The 23325-nt window shown below is 43.8% G+C and overlaps 1 protein-coding gene across 5 annotated transcripts in view; it reads left to right on the forward strand.

Annotated features, from left to right (window-relative positions):
• STAT1 (signal transducer and activator of transcription 1) overlaps window positions 1–23325 on the forward strand; it is a 1428390-nt gene that overhangs the window by 1355774 nt on the left and 49291 nt on the right. For all 5 annotated transcript variants that reach the window (XM_069733810.1, XM_069733808.1, XM_069733811.1 and 2 more), the window contains one exon: window positions 16342–16417. In XM_069733810.1, coding sequence (XP_069589911.1) covers window positions 16342–16417 — 76 coding nt within the window. The remainder of the gene's footprint in view (window positions 1–16341; window positions 16418–23325) is intronic.

Below are 23325 nucleotides of genomic sequence, written 5' to 3' on the forward strand. Positions count from 1 at the left end.
AGATGTGTGCGAGCCGATACCCTTTTTCTATCGCCATCTCGAGCTCTATAGTTCACCAGGTGCCTGTCAGGGCACGTTCTTCATCACTACTAAAAATATCTGCCTGGGAATTTACAGCGCATGTGTAGCAAAGAGGGAACATTAATTTTTTGTTGAGTTTTACCGGTAGAACTGGAAAAAATAAATCTCTCGGCGGGTAGACCTTGACTTTAGCAATGCCAAAGTATTTTTTAATGAATACAAAATTGTCATAGATGATGTCTGGATGGCCTACAGGGTATGTTTTAGTTTTGTTTACAAAGGGGTACAGACTGGTGAAATCATAGTAATGTAAAGTCTCCCCTTCTTCCCGATGATGATAGAGCTTAATGGCGTTAGTTCGGCCGCCATAAAGCGCATCACGGGGGTCTAAAGGAACGGGGAATTCCATCTGGTGGAGAAATGCTTGAAGAATAGAATCATTTTTCAACCATTTCATTCCACGCATGCTCCCACATCACTCTTACTGTGTACCCGCAGCACTGTAAGTAACGCTTTTTAGCTAAAAAGGTATAATATAACTGGCCATAGGACGTGTTTGTGACCTTATTCGTGTCATTTTCATTATAGCACACGGGACACCCGTGGTAAAAACAACCATGAAATTCAAAGGCTATGTGTTGGCCGCTAACATAGGCATAACCATCTAGAAAATATTTCCCGACTTGTTTTTCACCGCCTCTCAAAGCGTGCTGTATGTCGATGTTCTCGGAGTGGGCTACATACATGAGCCACTGTATAGTGGGTGACGAGTAGCGCTTTTTTGCCTTGTGATATCACCTGGCAAAATGGCGATGGTCTTTTTTGGAAGAAATTTAAATTGGTACATTGCCATACACACCGAGGCCAGGGTGAGGAGCTGAAAAGGATCAACACATCTGCTCACTACAATCGTTGGCTTTTGACGCTTACAGTATTTATTGACATTTTTCTGTGTCATTTGCATAAGCCTTGAAGTTAAAAGTTGTGTTTACCTGTGTCTCATACCACTCCAGGAACTCTACCTTCTCACCAGGTGACATGTACTCCACCCCATAATATTTTACATCAGGTATGGGGCCTACATAGCTTTGGTTTTCTCTGGTATTGAAAAAGTGTGGAAAATGTCCTTTACCGCCTGAAAAACCCATGGCCTGTGGTAATTTACTGAGTTTCATGGAGATAAAATTTAGAGAGTCTATGAACCTTATAGACAAATCGGGTAGCGTCACACACAAGAGACGGCCACCTTGGGTTATCAACTGTACCTGTAGTTTTTCAGAAATCAGTTCCTTAACAATAAAGTATGAGTCATATCTTCCACCATTGTGGGCAATAAATGTGTGATCTGAAAATTTACCACTTGTAACGAACTGTACAAAGTCATGTGTACAGGTATCACCCTCAAACTCCCAGGAGGGGTAACCATACAGCGTTGTAGCATAAATGTAATTCGGGATGTGCGTGCCTGTCTCCTGCATACATTCAAAATCATAAAAGATATAACAATCTGACTCATCCTGTGCTACATACCTCCGCATGTAACAAAGATGAGCATCGAATTTATTTATACGGCTGCGACATACAGGACAGCGCAAACCATTACATTTATGCTCAGTCTCGCCATTTCTGAAAACAAAACGGTTGCGTGAATCACAAAATGTTTTAAGCCTGCAGAATGCTAAGTCGTCTACACCCAATTGTGTGTGATAATCTAAGCACTCGCTCAAGCGGCAATAAACCTGGCAAACAGGGCATCTGGGCTGCTGGTCGGTATTGCTTTCTACACAATCCTCTCTCTGACAGGCCCTACAAAAATACTGACAGGAATGATTGTTCTTGTGATGAAACACTGAATTGCAGAGCTCACAAAAGTAATCAGCGCCAATAAAACCCTTCATATTTTTGATACCGTAGTAGTGATTATCATGGAACAATATGAATACGGTTTTACCATTAGCTGTATTGCCGTCCTGAAAGTAGCGCCAATCACCCTGACTATAGTACACTACTTTAATGGTGACCCCCAAATATTTTTCAAATGCCGGAATATTGCTAAAACTCACTAATTGATCATTAGGGATGCCGGGGGCTGTGTGTGTGTTTTTAGAGCGGCTCAGTAAAACAGCATCAGCGACATCCGTGTCGTCCATCAGGGCGCACACACTAGTAGCCAAACACAGATTTGTTGTGTAATTGTCAAAATCATACAGCCATCACCTCTTTTATTTAATGACCTGACTGCTCGCTATAGATTTCAAGCGCCTTTTTACACCACCGCGTCGGTTTTTAATGATGGTGACGACTAGCTTTAGCGAATTGGATGATATGCATTCAGCATTACTTTGAAGTATGCTGGCAACGGCATTTAAAAAAGATTCGGAATTAAAATCTTCACGGGTTTGTTTTGTAGTGAAAATAGGGTCTAAAGTATCGCCACCTTCAAGCCTTAACTGTACAAAGTCTCCAGGTTCAATGTCCCTGATGATTCTATCCAGTAATGACTGAATGCTGTCATGAACAATATTCATGCCCTCTACAAATGATCGTACATGCTCCAAATTTACAAATCTAAAATGATATGTATGTATATGCCCATTGAAATTGCGGAGGGCCCTTTGATGATGATGGATGTGTTGTAAAAATACTGTATGATTGGGGCGCCGCACATTACCAACAGCGACAGCACCAGCATCTGTGGCTTGTGAATTTTGTGTAGATGCATGCATGGCATTTGCAGAGTTGCCTCGGCTATGTGAACGCTGTTCTGACTCTTGTGACGACAACTGGGGAGTCTGTAGAGCCACTGCAGGACACATGCCACCACGACGCCTCCTAGCGCATAGCGCGCGTCTAGCGCTGACCAACAATTTTAGAGTCCTCTTTATAACTCTTTCCCTATTATGCCTGGGTAGTGCTGGTTTAGGTGATTTATGAACACCATACCCGACCATATTCAGTCATAATGGGGTAGCTGTAGCTGTTATCTCCCCATCCAGCTGCAGGTTCCGGAGTGCGTATAGTTCGGCCTTATTAGCATGTGTTGGGGATAGTGTTGATAATAATTTTTCAAAAGTATCACAAAAAAACATTATTTTGGGGACCCAGAGTTTGTAGCGTAAGTAGCGGGTGAACTGTTCCTTAAACACAGGCATTTCAGCGGGTCCCCAACCGATGGATTCATGCAGCAGATTTGTAGATGCCGCAGATACAGATTCTGTATCGTTAGCAGGTACTGACACCGCTGCCTGAATCCTTGTCTTTTTACACACCTTAACAGTCACTGGTAACGACCTCTTTAACCGTTTCTTAACATTAACAGAGTTAGATACACAGGCATGAGATATGCCACCCAAATTAGGGGCTCCTGAGGGGCTGGCACCAAAGGAATTAGCAGGTACAGTTAGATATGCTGCTGGTGGCGGCATAGTGTGAACCATACATACAGTGGGGCAAAAAAGTATTTAGTCAGTCAGCAATAGTGCAAGTTCCACCACTTAAAAAGATGAGAGGCGTCTGTAATTCACATCATAGGTAGACCTCAACTATGGGAGACAAACTGAGAAAAAAAAATCCAGAAAATCACATTGTCTGTTTTTTTATCATTTTTTTTTGCATATTATGGTGGAAAATAAGTATTTGGTCAGAAACAAACAATCAAGATTTCTGGCTCTCACAGACCTGTAACTTCTTCTTTAAGAGTCTCCTCGTTCCTCCACTCATTACCTGTAGTAATGGCACCTGTTTAAACTTGTTATCAGTATAAAAAGACACCTGTGCACACCCTCAAACAGTCTGACTCCAAACTCCACTATGGTGAAGACCAAAGAGCTGTCAAAGGACACCAGAAACAAAATTGTAGCCCTGCACCAGGCTGGGAAGACTGAATCTGCAATAGCCAACCAGCTTGGAGTGAAGAAATCAACAGTGGGAGCAATAATTAGAAAATGGAAGACATACAAGACCACTGATAATCTCCCTCGATCTGGGGCTCCACGCAAAATCCCACCCCGTGGGGTCAGAATGATCACAAGAACGGTGAGCAAAAATCCCAGAACCACGCGGGGGGGCCTAGTGAATGAACTGCAGAGAGCTGGGACCAATGTAACAAGGCCTACCATAAGTAACACACTACGCCACCATGGACTCAGATCCTGCAGTGCCAGACGTGTCCCACTGCTTAAGCCAGTACATGTCCGGGCCCGTCTGAAGTTTGCTAGAGAGCATTTGAATGATCCAGAGGAGATTTGGGAGAATGTCCTATGGTCTGATGAAACCAAACCGGAACTGTTTGGTAGAAACACAACTTGTCGTGTTTGGAGGAAAAAGAATACTGAGTTGCATCCATCAAACACCATACCTACTGTAAAGCATGGTGGTGGAAACATCATGCTTTGGGGCTGCTTCTCTGCAAAGGGGCCAGGACGACTGATCCGGGTACATGAAAGAATGAATGGGGCCATGTATCGTGAGATTTTGAGTGCAAACCTCCTTCCATCAGCAAGGGCATTGAAGATGAAACGTGGCTGGGTCTTTCAACATGACAATGATCGAAAGCACACCGCCAGGGCAACGAAGGAGTGGCTTCGTAAGAAGCATTTCAAGGTCCTGGAGTGGCCTAGCCAGTCTCCAGATCTCAACCCTGTAGAAAACCTTTGGAGGGAGTTGAAAGTCTGTGTTGCCAAGCGAAAAGCCAAAAACATCACTGCTCTAGAGGAGATCTGCATGGAGGAATGGGCCAACATACCAACAACAGTGTGTGGCAACCTTGTGAAGACTAACAGAAAACGTTTGACCTCTGTCATTGCCAACAAAGGATATATTACAAAGTATTGAGATGAAATTTTGTTTCTGACCAAATACTTATTTTCCACCATAATATGCAAATAAAATGTTAAAAAAAACAGACAATGTGATTTTCTGGATTTTTTTTTTCTCAGTTTGTCTCCCATAGTTGAGGTCTACCTATGATGTAAATTACAGACGCCTCTCATCTTTTTAAGTGCTGGAACTTGCACTATTGCTGACTGACTAAATACTTTTTTGCCCCACTGTATAATGAACAGTTCTACGGCTGATTGCTTACCATCAGCGAGCTGATCAATCGTGCGATCAAGCTCTTCACGAGTCAGCGGGGCTGTGGCACTCACGGCGCTGGATGTGCTTGTTGGCTCTGTAGTATGCTTTGTTTTTTGCTTATGTTTTCAAGGTGCCGCTATCACTTCTGGGCATAGTAGCGCCGGGTCATTCACACGACTGGTCGATGGCTGGTCAGCACTTGAATGGGGTATTTCACGCTGGTCCGCTGACACCGGGCTTCCTGCGCCTGCACCACACAGAACGGTGATACCGGGGGTGTTCTAACAGCTCCATTAGCCGACTGTATTGCTGTCCACACTGGTGCTGCGCCATTCTCGGAGAGCTGTAGTGGCTGTAGAGGTGCTGGTGGCGTTTTTCTCACGACTTTGCATTTAGCTGCAGGAAAGATTATACATGTATCAGATATGTGCGAGACAACCGCCTGGCGCTGCGCTTAGCTGCTGGAAAGATTATACATGTGTCAGATATGTGTGGGACCAGGATCTCATTGGAGAAGCACGTGTATCATTAATTGTACAGAGACTGTGCATGTATGTCAAAATATACACTTACGGGCTAGCGATGTGGGGTGGATGATTGCCGTTGTGGCTTCTGGAGCTTCTGTGAGGTTCTCCATTAGCAGCGGTATATTCTCTTGTGCATACAATTCTCCTAGGCTTCACTTTAGAAGCTATAAATAAAGATATAGGACTTAGTAGAGGCGAGGGGGATTTTCTCAGAGCGGTTGTGCAAAACCACGTTTTCATACGATTGCTACCTTTTCCTTTCTTGCTCGCAGGCCCCCGCGTTTTTTTAGTGGCTCTAGAAACAGGCCTGTTTCTCGGTGTGGGGGTCTGGTACAACAGGTCTTCAGCGGACATCTGATTGTGTTCCGAGGTAATTGGTTCTGGAATCAGGTCGACATCTGTAAAGAATTAATATATATTTACACGTCTAAATACTTAAAAGATATATATACACACACACACAGACACACAACACACCTATGATGTCTTGCACCAAATCCCATACCGCTGCTTCAGCTTCATTAGTGTTACTATACTCAGCTCCAGGTGTATCACAATCCAGAGCAGGCACGCTGAAGGCGTTTAAAAAAATCATCGGGGATGTCCCTCATAAGTTCATCTTAAACAAGAAAGAATAAAACAATATAAAAATAATATACAAAACAGCCCTTACTTTGAATGGCACACAAACAGTTGTATTTATATAAAGCTTGAAACATACCTAATAGCGAATCCTCAACTAGGTCGGAAAAAGCCGAAAAATTTTGGGATTCCATCTAAAATAAATTATCTGTGTAAATTTTTGTGCTATCTATATTAATTTTACACCATAAATACGGTTTATACAGTTAAACTATATTATGCAGCACAACTAGATTTGCGACTGCTGCATAAATATGTTTATACTAAGCAAAACATATGTAATACGGATAAGTCTTTCTATATTAATTTTACACCATAAATACTGGTTATACAGTTAAACTATATTATACAACACAACTAAATTTGTACCTACTGTATAAATATGTCTATGTCATGGAAAACATGTAATAAGTCTTTGTACACGATTAAATATCTCAAGCGCTGAATACGCTAGTTATGATGTATTAACAGCTATTAACTATTGTATTACACAAATTATGTCATAATAAATATACGGTTAAATTATTAAAACAAATAATGCCGCTAACCATCAATGTAATACTAAATTACTAAAACAAATAACAACTTTAATTATGGTTTTAGAGATGCATAGTTAAATATAATTAAGCATTTGCGAATAATAAGACAAAATAGAATAATGCGGCACTCTGTATATACTTACATTTAGAATAGCTCTGCGGTTAGTCTGGTCTGGCTTTTGGTGGATGTGTGGTGTACTCCACTGCTAGAGGCAGCTGTATTTATTCTGACTGTCAGAAAACAAGCCAACTGTTAACACCCAGAAATACACCCAGTTACGCCCCGCCACACGCCTTCTGTTAACACCCAGAACACACCCATACAGACAATTATTGCTTGTATTAACTCAAGCATGATATAGCCAGATTAAAACCTGAAATTTTATACAATTGAATTTCTGAAAGAAGCAGGCGGTTGTTGATTATCGACACACAATCATTTTATTCAATCATGGCGTCTAATTCCTATGACCACATATTAGAGAAACAATATTTTACGCCTGAGGCCCCCATATCATTCAGCGGAATTGGCAAATTATTTAGAGAGACAAGAGACCACGGAATAAAGAAATCTGATGTGACTGACTGGTTGAATAAACAAAACACCTACACGCTACACAAACCTGCTAGAAAACGCTTTTTGACAAATAAAATTTACGTCTCGGACATTGATGCGCAGTGGCAGGCGGATCTCGTAAGTTTAATTGACTATTCAAGGGAAATTGATAATGTCAAATAAATCCTGACGGTGATTGATACTCTATCGAGATAAGCATGGTGCGTGGCCTTATCAAACAAGACCGCTGCGAGTGTAGCCAGATCGTTCAAATTAATATTTCAAAATGATAAGCGCATACCGAAGAAATTGCAGACGGATCGCGGCAAAGAATTTATAAATTCACCACTCAAGCAACTATGTAATATGCATAATATTCACCACTTTTTTACCAACAATGACGTAAGGGCCGCTATGGTAGAGCGCTTTAATCGCACAGTAAAAACCCGTATATGGCGCTATTTTACGCAGCATAATACCTTTAGGTATATTGATATTTTACCGGATTTGGTGCATAGCTACAATCATACGTACCACTCAACGATACGCTGTAGTCCCGCTGCTGTGACAGAGAAAAATGCGATGCAAATCTGGTGCAATATTTACAGTTCTACTATTACTAATAAGCCTATTAAACCAACTTTAAAGATTGGAGATCATGTCAGAATTTCCCGCTATAAAGGGGTATTCTGTAAGGGCTATAAAAAAAAAAATCGCACAGCGAAGAGATTTTTTTAATTACCGCCGTCTCCAATAAATTTCATAAACCTCTTTATAAAATTAGTGATTTAGCCTGTGACTCTGTAGAGGGGTCATTTTATAAGGAAGAGCTGCAAAAAAATACCTATGGGTGAGAATCGTGTCTACAGAGTAGAAAAGATTTTGAGAAAAAAATGTATCAGGGGTGTGAGTCACTGCTTTGCCAAATGGCTGGGGTACCCCGAAAAATTCAATAGTTGGATCCCGGCTTCGGAGTTGACAGATATGTAACCATGGAAGCTGGTTCGTTTTTTATCACAGTAGCTTCAAACGCGTCTAGCGCCATTTTTCCGGACAATACAATTGCAGAGTATACCAATAAATTATCCAAGCCGGTTCATCTTGGATGCCCGTACGAAGTTGCGCTAACGGAAATACAATATCCGCATACATGGTACACATTTGAACAGAATGACGGGAATTTCTATATAGGAAAACGTGGCGATGTGCTAAAGGAATATTACGTAAAGTCGGGGTTTTATTCAACAATCGCGGACCTCATACGCGCTATTAACGGTTTTAAGTTGCGTTATGATGATGTGAAGAGGAGCGTCACCCTATCGGATTCACCGTCAATACATTTTGTCCCCGGCCACAAATTGGCGCACATTTTAGGCCTTCAACCATACATCGAGGCTTCTGTAGGTCATAACCTGGTTGAGCGGAAGAAGATTTATGCAGATATAAAAGATGGATTTTATACATTGTTTGTGTACTCAGATATAATACAGCATCAGCTTGTGGGGGACAGCTATGTCCAACTTCTGAGAACCACTCAGGTAACCGGCAAGAGCGGTGAGATTATTATCCTTCAGTACACAAGACCCGATTACGTGCCCTTATGCAAGCAGCATTTTGATTCTGTGACAATCTCTTTCTTATCAGACCAGGGCACACCGGTTAAATTCAAGTACGGAAAAAGTATTGTGCGATTACATTTTAGACCGCGACAGTATTGACATGATAAAATGGTGTATCAAAGGGTGTATGGAGATCCCGCTGTTTATGCCCGCTACTATACTGCCCAATCGGGGCACGGGCTAGAGGGGTTCAGCGGGAGCGAGTACATGTATGGCTCTGGCCTGGCCGGGATATTTAAAGGCTTATTTCGCTGCGCCATACCGCTTTTCAGAAAAGGCTTAGAATTAGTAAAACCACATGTTACGACTGCTGTCCGGAACATCGCAAAAGACGCGGTAACTACCGCCTCAACGGCCCTTATGAATAGGATAAATACACAACCTCAGCAAGACGGATCTGGGATAATTTATGTCGCTAAAAAAGCACAAAAAAGAAAGAGGCGCGCTTGCCCGCCTTTACCGCCGATGCTCATGAATAAAACTACAACCAAGAGACGCCCCCGTCAGAAAAGAGTAAGATGCTCTGTGAACGACATCTTCTAATCAATTATCATGGCTTTCCTGCATGATGCTTCTGTAGAGTGCGCAAAATCTGAACTGGATATTTTTGACGTACCACCGACACAAACAGGTATAGAGAAATCTCTATTTGCAGAAGTAAAACCGGTTACGGCGCTGTCAGACAATGGACCGTTGGAATTTTTCATATCTGGGAGCGGCGATTATTATTATGATCTGAACAACACGCTGCTGTACATAAATTGCCGCATCGTCAAGCAAGATAATACGGCTATCGCCGATGGCTCGCATGTGGCGCTCATAAACTACCCTCTAGCCACTCTTTTTAACCAGGTCGATATTACTCTGGGAGACCGACTTATCTCACAATCGGACAATCTCTACAGCCAGATTAAAACCTGAAATTTTATACAATTATACATAGAAACCCTTTTAAATTATAGCTCGCAGACGCTGTCATCACAATTTACAGCCGGTTTGTTCTATAAAGACACTGCGGGCCATCATAATGACCGGAGCTTGGATGGCGCAAATGCAGGGTTTATCAAAAGAGCCAATGCAACTTCTCACTCAAAGCCGGTCGACCTCTTGGGGCCCATTTTTGGGGATATATTTAATCAACCAAAGTTAATATTGAATGGACTTGACCTTAAGGTTAAGTTAACAAGAAATAAGGATGCTTTCTGCCTCATGTCTGCAGAAGCCGAGCCGCTGAAGGTGCAAATCTCGCAAGCGGCTCTCTATGTGAAAAGAGTGCAGGTATCTCCGGCTGTCCGAATTGGTCACAGCCAGGCCATCCTATCCGCAACAGCCAAGTACGCTATTGACCGAACATGCATGAAAGTGTACAGCATCGCCGCAGGGACACGGATCGCGAACCACGAGAACCTCTTTCTAGGCCAGATACCAAAAACTGTTATACTGGGGTTTGTAGATAACGAGGGCTTTAGTTGTTCTTACACGAAAAACCCATTGCACTTCCACCACTACCACGTCAGCCACGCGGCTTTATATCTGGACGGCCAACAGATACCCGCGAGACCTTATAATCCTAATTTTAATGTTGATTTAGCCATCAGAGAGTATATGGCGCTTGCCCATATATCTGTCAAGCAGAAGGCTGATTGTGCCATGGCGATAGATCGTGAAGAATTTATGGCTGGATTCACTCTATTTGCTTTTGATTTATCGCCTGATCAAAGAGCCTGGAGGACATTTCTCGCTCATTAAAACAGGTAACCTACGTGCTGAAGTCCGCTTTGCGCTAGCGACACCCCACACGATAAATATGATTGTTTTTGCAGTCAACCACACAATTCTGGAAATTAATAATAGGCGTGAGATCTTGTATGATTTTAATTAAGTAACGATGGACAGTCTACAGCTTACAGCGATGCTGAAGGCCGATAATTATACAGAACGCATATTCGCCGGTGTGTTTCCGTGTGATTTGCTTCCGGAAAAAAGAGTGTCTCAGAGACCCGCGGCATATATCGTGAATACAGACCCGGCTAATCAAGCTGGACGCCACTGGGTATTAATCGTACTCTGCGATGATAAGACGGTCATATTTTTTGATAGCTACAGGTTTTGTCCGAACAATATTATCTTTCCACGTGAATTTGTGACATTCCTGAACAAGAATTGTGACTCTTATTGTTATCAAAACGCGCAAATCAAGGATTTCTATAGTAGTGTGTGTGGACATTATTGCATATATGTATTACACCATTTAGCGCGCGGGTTACCATTCAAGAAGCATTTACAGCGTTTCACTTCTGACTTGCAGAGTAATGATAGAATCGTATCAGATTTTGTGTCATCAAAATTTTCAAGTTTAACCCGTTGTTCTGTCAGAAATTACCAATTTAATAAAAAATGTACTTGTCTGTCCACTTCACACTGCTAGCTAGCATCTGCTACCAATTAGTTAAACTGCCTTATAATGTGTTTTTCCTGTAGTTGTGGTATGTGACAATAAATATTTTAAGCCGCTCGCTGTGTACTTCTACATCTGTTTTTTTGCTGCTTCGGTCACAGTTGTGTATTGCCCTTTCTGTTTTGTATGGAGCTGTTTGACGCCTGCAGAAATTCTGATTGTCTAGTCCCCATTTGTTTGTTGTCATGTATGGTGTTGAATAACATGTGAAACTCTGGCTGTAATTTATGAGCCGTCTCTTTTGCTGGGTTGATTGCCTAACCATTTGGTGTGCGTCTTGCATAAATACATCTGGTTGTAGTTAAGTAAGGAGTAGACAGCTACTCTGTGTAAATGAGATGCCCATATGCTGAGCATTATGGACAGAAACACTGGTTCTAAAATAAATCTTACAGAAGCAAGCTCACAACAACTACATATAATATGAAAATCTAATAGGATATAAAAAACAACCACACAATTTTGCACTATATGTGAACACTGAATAAAATACATTGCTCTGATTACAGAATGCAATCTCACAGCAGCTACATATAAAATGAAAATCTAATAGGATATAAAAACAAATACTGGGATAATAATCACTGTATCAAAATACTGTGATAACAATATCAAACTTTATCAAAAGGGAAAACCAGCCAAGGAGGTACAGCTGGAAGACAGGGAGGGGAGGGGTTACACACTTTGATACACTTTGATAGGGGCGGGTCCACCTGTCAAATTGAGTTTGATGAGTAATATGTAAGATACACTACTTGCCCTAAACATCCCTATATTGGTTCTGTACCTATCGCCGAGCAGGAATCTAATCCCTGGCTCACCCTGATGATAAGCCCTGCTTAGAGAAGACCACTAAAGACAGCTGGGATAGACAAACAAGGGGAACACTTATCTTCAGAAGACTCAGAGATGTAACACAGACGTCTTCCAGCAACACCAAAGCGGTTGATAGCTGACTGCTATATCTCCATGCCTCAACAGGGGAAATGGAAAGATCACCGGCGACTCCCAACAGCAGGCTGGGAGTCTATAAACACCCTTGTCAGGCATGTCAATTAGAGCTGGAGAAAGGTTGCCACTGGGTTAAAGAGTCAGAAGGGTTAAGAAGGTGTCTGCAAAGCCAGACACGGAGACCTTCTGCAGCTAGATGCAGTGCAACTGTCTGCAGCTTCTGACATACCCGTGACAGGTGATCAGCTTTAGATCTGAATCAGAGAAATATCACAAACTTTTTTATGAAAGAACTCATTCAGTTTTGCGTATGTACTGTGACATGGTCACTGGCGATGTATGTGAGGGGAAATATCTATGTGTCACAAAGGTTGCTGTATTCCATAATGTGAAATCTAGAAGTTTCTCTCCAGCATGTCATGTGCTGAGAGGGGTTAATCGGCCATGACAGCGTTGAGTGTTTTGTCAGTGGCTGTAAGCAATGGGTGGGGCGGCCACTCACCATATCTCCTCCCCAAGGGCGTGGTTGGTGAAGATAAATATCCAGCTACTGGGCTTCTTTTTATCTGTTGTGTGTTTGGGGACAAAGAAGTCTTCAGTCGGTAGACCCAGTCCTGAGCTGAAGTTTACTGTATCCTGAGCGGCCAAATCCCTCAGACTTATGAACTGTGCTATAACTTCTCTTTTGTTTTGCTTTTATGCCATAAAGGCCATGTTTATTTACTTAAATTCTGCACTGGTTTATGTCATGCCTTAATAAACCAGCAGAAGATTAACCCAAGAAGCGATTCTCTGTCTACGGCCGGCGTCACACTCAGCGTAAGACAATACGGTCCGTATATTACGGCTGTAATACGCTGAAAAGTCCCCAAAATAGTGGTCCGTAGCTCCTCCGTAGGCAGGGTGTGTCAGCGTATTTTGCGCATGGCATCCTCCATATGTAATCCGTATGGCATCCGTACTGCGTGTTTTTCTCACAGGCTTGCAAAACCGACATACGGCTATACAAGGGATCCATGTGTAAAAAAAAAAAAAAAAAAACATATATACTGTCTATATATATATATATATATATATACACACATATATATGTCAGTAGACACATATATGTATATATATTATTACTTCATACAGCGCTAGATAGCTTTAAAGCCGGTAATTCAATTACCGGCTTTTGCTATCTCCTTCCTAAACCCGACATGATATGAGACATTGTTTACATACAGTAAACCATCTCATATCACCATTTTTTTGCATATTCCACACTACTAATGTTAGTAGTGTGTATATGCAAAATTTGGGCTCTGTAGCTATTAAAATAAAGGGTTAAATGGCGGAAAAAATTGGCGTGGGCTCCCGCGCAATTTTCTCCGCCAGAGTAGTAAAGCCAGTGACTGAGGGCAGATATTAATAGCCTGGAGAGGGTCCATGGTTATTGGCCCCCCTGGCTAAAAACATCTGCCCCCAGCCACCCCAGAAAAGGCACATCTGGAAGATGCGCCTATTCTGGCACTTGGCCACTCTCTTCCCATTCTCGTGTAGCGGTGGGATATGGGGTAATGAAGGGTTAATGCCACCTTGCTATTGTAAGGTGACATTAAGCCAAATTAATAATGGAGAGGCGTAAATTATGACACCTATCCATTATTAATCCAATACTAGTAAAGGGTTAAAAAAACACACACATTATTAAAAATTATTTTATTGAAATAAAAACAAAGGTTGTTGTAATAATTTATTCTACGCTCAATCCATCTGACGACCCTCACTCTGTAACAAAGAAAAAATAATAAACCAACAATATACATACCTTACGAAGATCTGTAAGGTCCCACAATGTAAATCCATCTGAAGGGGTTAAAACATTTTGCATTTTGCACGCACGGCCTTCTCAGGCCATTTTCCTGAAGCCTCCGGCAGCCCACAGCTTCAGAGAGATGGCCACAGGGAAACCGTTGATGCATTCGGCTCTTCTCACCGTGGACACTGGGCGGTTGCGTTGCCACATCTCTGCCGCCGGCATCCTGAGGAAGGGAAACTGCTCCATGCTCTGCCTCATCACTGACACTGGACCTGCAGCATTGCACCCCGGGACTGCAGCATTGCCCCACTTCTGCTGCCGCTGGCTTCCTGAGGAAGGGACCATGCCTTCTGTGACCCCTCTGTACCACCGCCGGCACCCTGCTCAGGTGCACTCTGCATTGCCACGCCTCTGGTGCCGCCGGTCCTGCTGCTACACCACTGCCGCAACCCCCGGTATGCCCACATTCGCACTATAAGACACACCCCCCATTTTCCTCCCAAATTTTGGGGGGAAAATGTGCGTCTTACAGTCTGAAAAATGGGGTATATTCCCAGTAAGGGTGTGCACACTGTCTCCTTCAGGTGGATTCCATCTGCAAAAGAGACCCCTAAAATGAACATAATGCAAAGCAATGTCAAAATGATGTTGCTGTGCACATGTTCTGTTTTAGGTCACTTTCTTGAACCACTTCAGGGCTTAGAAGCCCTGAAACCGCTAACAGCAGTGACATGCTCATCCTTCAGGTGAGTGTTGGAGTAAAATACACCAGCGGTGTTGCCTGGGAAAACTTGGTGGATGCGCTGGTGTCTCAAAGAGGCTGTAGGCATGTAAGGAGGTGGCGGAGACCCTCATGTACCTTCTTTCTTCTGAACGCTGTTTGTACAATTACATGTGGCACCTCATTGTTATTAATGTGTAATGTAATGTTTATGTACTGTGATGTCATGTATTTGCCATGTATTGTGAATATGTTTAGGATTAGGGATAGAAGTTAGCATAGAGTAATAGCGGGGTTAGAACAGAGGGGAACATTAGAGAGAGAATAGGATAGATAATGGTATTAGTTTAGCCACAGGCAGCAAGGAGTTAAGTAGATGGGAGGGGCACAGAGCAGAGCAGCACAGTGCAGGGATATATAGGAAAGGCACTTCCTGTTTAGAATCAGAAGCCCATTCAGTCTGCCCAAGGGCAGGACTCATACAGTGAGAAAGTTACAGGCTGTGGGGGTAAAGCTGCGGATAGCAGTAAGAAACCCCAGGCTGGAGAATAGTTCAGTCACGCGCCAGCTCGACAGGTTCATCCCCAGGAAGGACAAGGGGCTGACAGGCAGCTGGTGATGCTGAAGCTACCCATGGGACACAAACTGTCCAGAGATGCTGCACGGATGGCAGAGGAAAGGAAAGCGCAGACAGGACAAAGTCTGGCTAGAGGTACGGCCGTGAATGGCGAGAGTAAAGAGAGATAAATGACAGAGATATTAGAGTCTGCCCGGAGGGCAGGGAAAGTACAGCAAACGTAGCACTGTGTGAACTGTGCTGCTGATGTGATGGATGTCTTGCAGTTTAGTAAAGTTCAACTGTTGGAAAAGAACTGTGACTTTGTGGTGTTTCATGGTACCTGGGAGCCAGAGGCTGGGGTGACAGAGACTGAGGGAATCCCAGCAAAAGAAGTGAGTACTCCACTGCACCCATCTCTCCATGTGCAAGGTGCTGGGGTGCTCACTGACTGTGACTTAGTGGACTTGCCCACTACCACCCCATGCCACTTTGTTACAGACACATACCCCAAGGGAACATTGAAAAACAGACATGTCAGCTATTTGTACATGCTACCACTTGCTATAGATATTTCCCAAATAGGAGCTAAATGACTGATCCTGAGTCAGGAGATAAGTTATGGCTGTCATCTACATACTGTACATCCTTTATCTTGTCTTTTGTAAAAGTTCATACTATGTTTGAAGTGTAAAGTAAGAGGCAAGTGATTTTTCAACGGGATTTTTCTGAGCAAATTGCACTGGACAAAATAGGTACAAAGAGCACCAGAAAGTAGCTAAACAGCAATTTAACTACATTGAGCAGACAGATTTTAAGTACATTTCTTTGTGGTCCATAATTAAAAGATATAACATATTTTTTAATTTTCCAGCTCCTGAACCTATGGATCTTGATGGACCTGACCAAAAGGGATACATCAAAACAGAACTAATTTCAGTGTCTGAAGTGTGAGTATTTCACAGATTATGCTAAGAAAATTGAAATCTCGAATGAATGTGCATTAGATATTCATATCGTATTTATGTATTTAAATTTATATATGTACAGTACACTATGGCCAACAATATGTTGAGATTTATCCTAATAATTTTTAACCGCATCTGATGCAAACAGGTTCATAAAATCAAGCATAGCAACAATCTATTGGTAAGTGTCACACTGAAATGATCAATGACCTTAACCTTTAGGTAGTCGCGTAGGGTCTACTGGACCCTAAGTGAGTTTGTTTTTGTCATATTTTCACAAGTATAGAAGGTAGATAACCATCCATTTTGGTAGCTTTCTAGCGATAGTGCTCCTCCCACCTCAGTGCATCAAGAGACGCAGTGTCGACTACAAATACCACAACGAGGTGCTTGAGGTCCAATGATTGCAAGAAATTTATGTTCAATGAGCACCATAAGATATTTGATTTGTGTGCCAAATAATTACCATATATACTCAAGTTTAAGCCGACCCGAGTGTAAGCCAAGGCACCTAATTTTGCCACGGAAAACTGGCTAAGCTTATTGACTCGTGTATAAGCCGGGTATGTATTGTCCCCTCATCCCTATCCTGGTATGCGTGGTTCCCCCCATCCTGTCCTGCTTTGTGTGGCTCCCCCTGTTGTATGCATGGCTCCCCCGTCCCATCCTTGTATGCATGGCTCGGCTCCCACGGTCCCATCCTTGTATGCTTGGCTCCCCCGGTCCTATCCTTGTATGCTCGGCTTCGCTCCCCCGGTCCCATCCTTGTATGCACGGCTCGCCTGGACCCATCCTTGTATGCTTGGCTCCCCTGGACCCATCCTTGTATGCTTGGCTTCCCCGGTCCCATCCTTGTATGCACGGCTTCCCCGGTCCCATCCTGGTATACTCGGCTCCCCCGGTCCCATCCTTGTATGCATGGCTCGCCTGGACCCATCCTTGTATGCATGGCTCAGCTCCCCCGGTCCCATCCTTGTATGCACGGTGTTGTGAATTCCGCTCTTTGGTTCCCTCCGGTGGTTGAAGGTGGGAATGCAGTTGTCTCTGAGTCACAGTCCTGGCCAGGTGTATCTGATAATTACAATTCGGACTGGGATATTTAGGTGTGCAGGATCCTTTAGCCCTTGCCAGTTGTCAATGTTTCTTGTGAAGTGATGGATCACTTTCTGGCTTCTCCTGCCTGCTGCCAAATTCAGCAAAGATAAGTGTTTGATTCTTTGTATCTGTGGCACTGCTGTGTGCTTGTTTCAGTTTTATTCCTGCTCTGATTGTAGGATTCACTGGAGTTGCAGATTTACGCTCCTACATCTATTAGTTAGATGTAGGAAGTTTTTGTAATTTCTGCTGTGGATATTTTTGAAGGGTTTTTTACTGACCGCACAGAACTCTGTTCTATACTGTCCTATCTAGCTAGTGTGGCCTCCTGTGCTAAATTCTGTTTTCTGCCTGTGTATGTTTTTTCCTCTCCGACTCACCGCCAATATTTGTGGGGGGCTGTCTATCCTTTGGGGATTTTCTCTGAGGCAAGATAGTATTCCTCTTTCCATCTTTAGGGGTAATTAGTCCTCCGGCTGTGACGAGGTGTCTAGGTGTGTTAGGTACACTCCACGCCTACTTCTAGTTGCAGTGTTAAGTTCAGGATTGCGGTCAGTACAGTGGCCACCATCTCCAGTGAAAGTTCTCATGCAGCTCCAAAGTCACCAGATCATAACAGTACAACTGGCCCTCAATGAGTTAAATGCATCTCAAAAGAAGGGAAGGAAGCTCTTGAGCCATTTTTTTTCTCCAGTCTGTTTTGTGTTCTCCTCCCTCTTAATATCTGGGTGGCTGAGGAACCTGGTGCAAGCATGAATGTTCAGGATTTAGCTTCTCGTGTAGACCAGATTGCTGCTAAGGTGCAAGGTATTTCTGATTATATTATTCAGACTCCTGTTTTAGAACCAAAGATTCCTACTCCTGATTTATTTTCTGGTGACAGGTCTAAATTTTTGAGTTTCAAAAACAACTGTAAACTTTTTTTTGCCCTGAGACCTCGATCCTCTGGTGATTCCAGTCAGCAGGTAAAAATCGTTATATCACTGCTGCGTGGCGACCCGCAGGAGTGGACGTTTTCTCTGGAATCTGGGAATCCGGCTTTGCTTGATATTGACTCCTTTTTTCAGGCTTTAGGATTATTGTATGATGAGCCTAATTCTGTGGATCAAGCTGAGAAGACCTTGTTGGCCCTGTCTCAGGGTCAAGAGGCGGCAGAATTATATTGTCAGAAATTCAGAAAATGGTCTGTGTTGACTAAATGGAATAATGATGCTTTAGTGGCAATTTTCAGAAGGGGGCTTTCTGAATCCGTTAAAGATGTTATGGTGGGGTTTCCCACGCCTTCCGGTCTGAGTGAATCTATGTCTCTGGCCATTCAGATTGACCGACGCCTGCGGGAGCGCAGAACTGTACGCGCTGTGGCGTCATCCTCAGAGCAAATTCCTGAGCCTATGCAATTTGATAGAATTCTGTCTAGAACAGAACGACAAGGTTTCAGACGTCAAAATAGGTTGTGTTATTATTGTGGCGATGCTTCTCATGTCATTTCTGTCTGCCCTAAGCGGACAAAGAGGATCGCCAGTTCAATTACCATCAGTACTGTACAACCTAAATTTTTGTTATCCGTGTCCTTGATCTGCTCATTGTCATCATTTTCTGTTATGGCGTTTGTGGATTCAGGCGCTGCCTTGAATTTAATGGATTTTGAGTTTGCCAAGCGTTGTGGTTTTCCCTTGCAGCCTTTGCAGAACCCTATTCCTTTAAGGGGTATTGATGCTACACCCTTGGCTAAAAATAAGCCCCAGTTTTGGACACAGGTAACCATGCGCATGGCGCCAGCCCATCAGAAAGATTGTCGATTTCTGGTGTTGCATAACTTGCCTGATGTTGTCGTGCTGAGTTTTCCGTGGTTGCAGGTACATAATCCTGTGTTGGACTGGAAGTCCATGTCTGTGACTAGTTGGGGTTGTCAGGGGGTTCATAATGATGTTCCTTTGATGTCAATCTCCTCTTCTTCACCTTCTGAGATTCCAGAGTTTTTGTCTGATTTTCAGGATGTATTCGATGAGCCCAAGTCCAGTTTCCTTCCGCCGCACAGGGACTGTGATTGTGCTATTGACTTGATTCCAGGCCGTAAGTTTCCTAAGGGTTGACTTTTCAACCTATCTGTGCCTGAACATACCGCCATGCGGAGCTATATTAAGGAGTCTTTGGAGAAAGGGCATATTTGACCATCTTCTTCACCGTTGGGAGCGGGGTCCTTTTTTGTTGCTAAAAAAGATGGTTCCTTGAGACCCTGTATAGATTATCGCCTCTTGAATAAAATCACGGTCAAGTTTCAATACCCTCTACCTTTGCTTTCCGATTTGTTTGCTAGGATTAAGGGAGCTAGTTGGTTTACGAAGATTGACCTTTGAGGGGCATATAATCTTGTTCGTATTAAGCAGGGTGATGAATGGAAAACTGCGTTTAACACGCCCGAAGGCCATTTTGAATACCTTGTGATGCTATTCGGACTCTCTAATGCTCCATCTGTTTTTCAGTCCTTTATGCATGATATTTTCTGGACTTATCTTGATAAATTCTTGATTGTATATTTGGATGATATTTTGATTTTTTCCGATGATTGGGAGTCTCATGTGCAACAGGTCAGGATAGTATTTCAGATCCTTCGTGACAATGCCCTGTTTGTGAAAGGGTCTAAGTGTCTCTTTGGGGTGCAGAAAGTCTCTTTTTTGGGCTTTATTTTTTCTCCCTCGTCTATAGAGATGGATCCGGTTAAGGTTCAGGCCATTCATGATTGGATTCAGCCCACATCCGTGAAGAGCCTTCAGAAATTTTTGGGTTTTGCAAATTTTTATCGCCGTTTCATTGCTAATTTTTCTAGCGTGGTTAAACCCTTGACCAATTTGACGAAGAAGGGCGCTGATGTGGCGAATTGGTCCTCTGCGGCTGTCTCTGCCTTTCAGGAGCTCAAACGTCGATTTACTTCTGCTCCTGTGTTGCGCCAACCGGATGTTTCTCTTCCGTTTCAGGTTGAGGTTGACGCTTCTGAGATTGGGGCAGGGGCCGTTTTGTCTCAGAGGGATCCTGTTGGTTCCTTAATGAAACCGTGTGCCTTCTTTTCCCATAAATTTTTGCCTGCTGAACGCAATTATGATGTCGGCAATCGGGAGTTGTTGGCTATGAAGTGGGCGTTTGAGGAGTGGCGACATTGGCTTGAGGGAGCTATGCACCGTATTGTGGTCTTGACCGATCATAAGAATTTGATTTACCTCCTGTCTGCTAGACGGCTGAATCCTAGACAGGCTCGATGGTCCTTGTTTTTTTCCCGTTTTGATTTCGTGGTCTCGTACCTTCCGGGTTCTAAGAATATTAAGGCTGATGCCCTCTCTAGGAGTTTTTTGCCTGATTCTCCTGAGGTCTTGGAACCAGTCGGTATGTTGAAGGAAGGGGTGGTCCTTTCTGCCATTTCTCCTGATTTACGACGGGCTCTTCAGGAATTTCAGGCTGACAGACCTGTCCGCTGTCCTGTGGGGAAATTGTTTGTTCCTGACAGATGGACTAGTAGAGTGATTTCTGAGGTTCACTGTTCTGTGTTGGCTGGTCATCCTGGCATTTTTGGTACCAGAGATTTGGTTGGTAGGTCCTTTTGGTGGCCTTCATTGTCACGTGATGTGCGTTCTTTTGTGCAGTCCTGTGGGACTTGTGCGCGGGCTAAGCCTTGTTGTTCCCGTGCTAGTGGGTTGCTTTTGCCATTGCCAATCCCTGAGAGGCCCTGGACGCATATTTCGATGGATTTTATTTCTGATCTTTCGGTCTCCCAGAAGATGTCTGCTATCTGGGTTGTTTGTGACCGTTTCTCTAAGATGGTTCATTTGGTGCCCTTGCCTAAATTGCATTCCTCTTCAGATTTGGTTCCGTTGTCTTTTCAGCATGTGGTTCGTTTGCATGGTATTCCGGAGAATATTGTTTCCGACAGAGGTTCCCAGTTTGTTTCTAGGTTTTGGCGGCCCTTTTGTGCTAGGCTGGGCATTGATTTGTCTTTTTCTTCTGCATTTCATCCTCAGACAAATGGCCAGACCGAGCGCACTAATCAGACCTTGGAGACTTATTTGAGATGCTTTGTGCCTGCTGATCAGGATGATTGGGTGGCTTTCTTGCCATTGGCCGAGTTTGCCCTTAATAATCGGGCTAGTTCCGCTACCTTGGTTTCGCCTTTCTTTTGTAATTTTGGTTTTCATCCTCAATTTTCTTCTGGGCAGGTTGAGCCTTCTGACTGTCTTGGTGTGGATTCTGTGGTGGACAGGTTGCAGCAGATTTGGGCTCATGTGGTGGACAAGTTGGTGTTGTCTCGAGGAGGCTCAACGTTTTGCTAATCGTCGTCGGTGTGTTGGTTCCCGGCTTCGGGTTGGGGATCTGGTCTGGTTGTCCTCCCGTCATGTTCCTATGAAGGTTTCGTCTCCTAAGTTTAAGCCTCGGTTTATTGGTCCTTATAGGATTTCTGAGATTATTAATCCGGTGTCTTTTCGACTGGCGCTTCCGGCCTCTTTTGCTATCCATAATGTCTTCCATAGATCTTTGCTGCGGAAATATGTGGAGCCTGTTGTTCCCTCTGTTGATCCTCCTGCCCCTGTGTTGGTTGATGGGGAGTTGGAATATGTTGTTGAGAAGATTTTGGATTCCCGTTTTTCGAGGCGGAAGCTTCAGTACCTGTTCAAATGGAAGGGTTATGGCCAGGAGGAAAATTCTTGGGTTTTTGCCTCTGATGTCCATGCTGCTGATTTGGTCCGTGCCTTTCATCTGGCTCGTCCTGATCGTCCTGGGGGTCCTGGTGAGGGTTCGGTGACCCCTCCTCAAGGGGGGGGGGTACTGTTGTGAATTCTGCTCTTGGGTTCCCTCCGGTGGTTGAAGGTGGGAATGCAGTTGTCTCTGAGTCACAGTCCTGGCCAGGTGTATCTGATAATTACAATTCGGACTGGGATATTTAGGTGTGCAGGATCCTTTAGCCCTTGCCAGTTGTCAATGTTTCTTGTGAAGTGATGGATCACTTTCTGGCTTCTCCTGCCTGCTGCCAAATTCAGCAAAGATAAGTGTTTGGTTCTTTGTATCTGTGGCACTGCTGTGTGCTTGTTTCAGTTTTATTCCTGCTCTGATTGTAGGATTCACTGGAGTTGCAGATTTACGCTCCTACATCTATTAGTTAGATGTAGGAAGTTTTTGTAATTTCTGCTGTGGATATTTTTGAAGGGTTTTTTACTGACCTCACAGAACTCTGTTCTATACTGTCCTATCTAGTTAGTGTGGCCTCCTGTGCTAAATTCTGTTTTCTGCCTGTGTATGTTTTTTCCTCTCCGACTCACCGCCAATATTTGTGGGGGGCTGTCTATCCTTTGGGAATTCTCTCTGAGGCAAGATAGTATTCCTCTTTCCATCTTTAGGGGTAATTAGTCCTCCGTCTGTAACGAGGTGTCTAGGTGTGTTAGGTACACTCCACGGCTACTTCTAGTTGCTGTGTTAAGTTCAGGATTGCGGTCAGTACAGTGGCCACCATCTCCAGTGAAAGTTCTCATGCAGCTCCAAAGTCACCGGATCGTAACAGCACGGCTCGCCTGGACCCATCCTTGTATGCTTGGCTCCCCTGGACCCATCCTTGTATGCTTGGCTTCCCCGGTCCCATCCTTGTATGCACAGTTCCCCCGGTCCCATCCTTGTATGCATGGCTCGCCTGGACCCATCCTTGTATGCTTGGCTCCCCTGGACCCATCCTCGTATGCTTGGCTTCCCCGGTCCCATCCTCGTATGCACGGCTCTCCCGGTCCCATCCTTGTATGCACGGCTCCCCCGGTCCCATC

This window comes from Ranitomeya imitator, chromosome 7 (genome assembly GCF_032444005.1).
Source record: "Ranitomeya imitator isolate aRanImi1 chromosome 7, aRanImi1.pri, whole genome shotgun sequence".
NCBI classification, from domain to species: domain Eukaryota; kingdom Metazoa; phylum Chordata; class Amphibia; order Anura; family Dendrobatidae; genus Ranitomeya; species Ranitomeya imitator.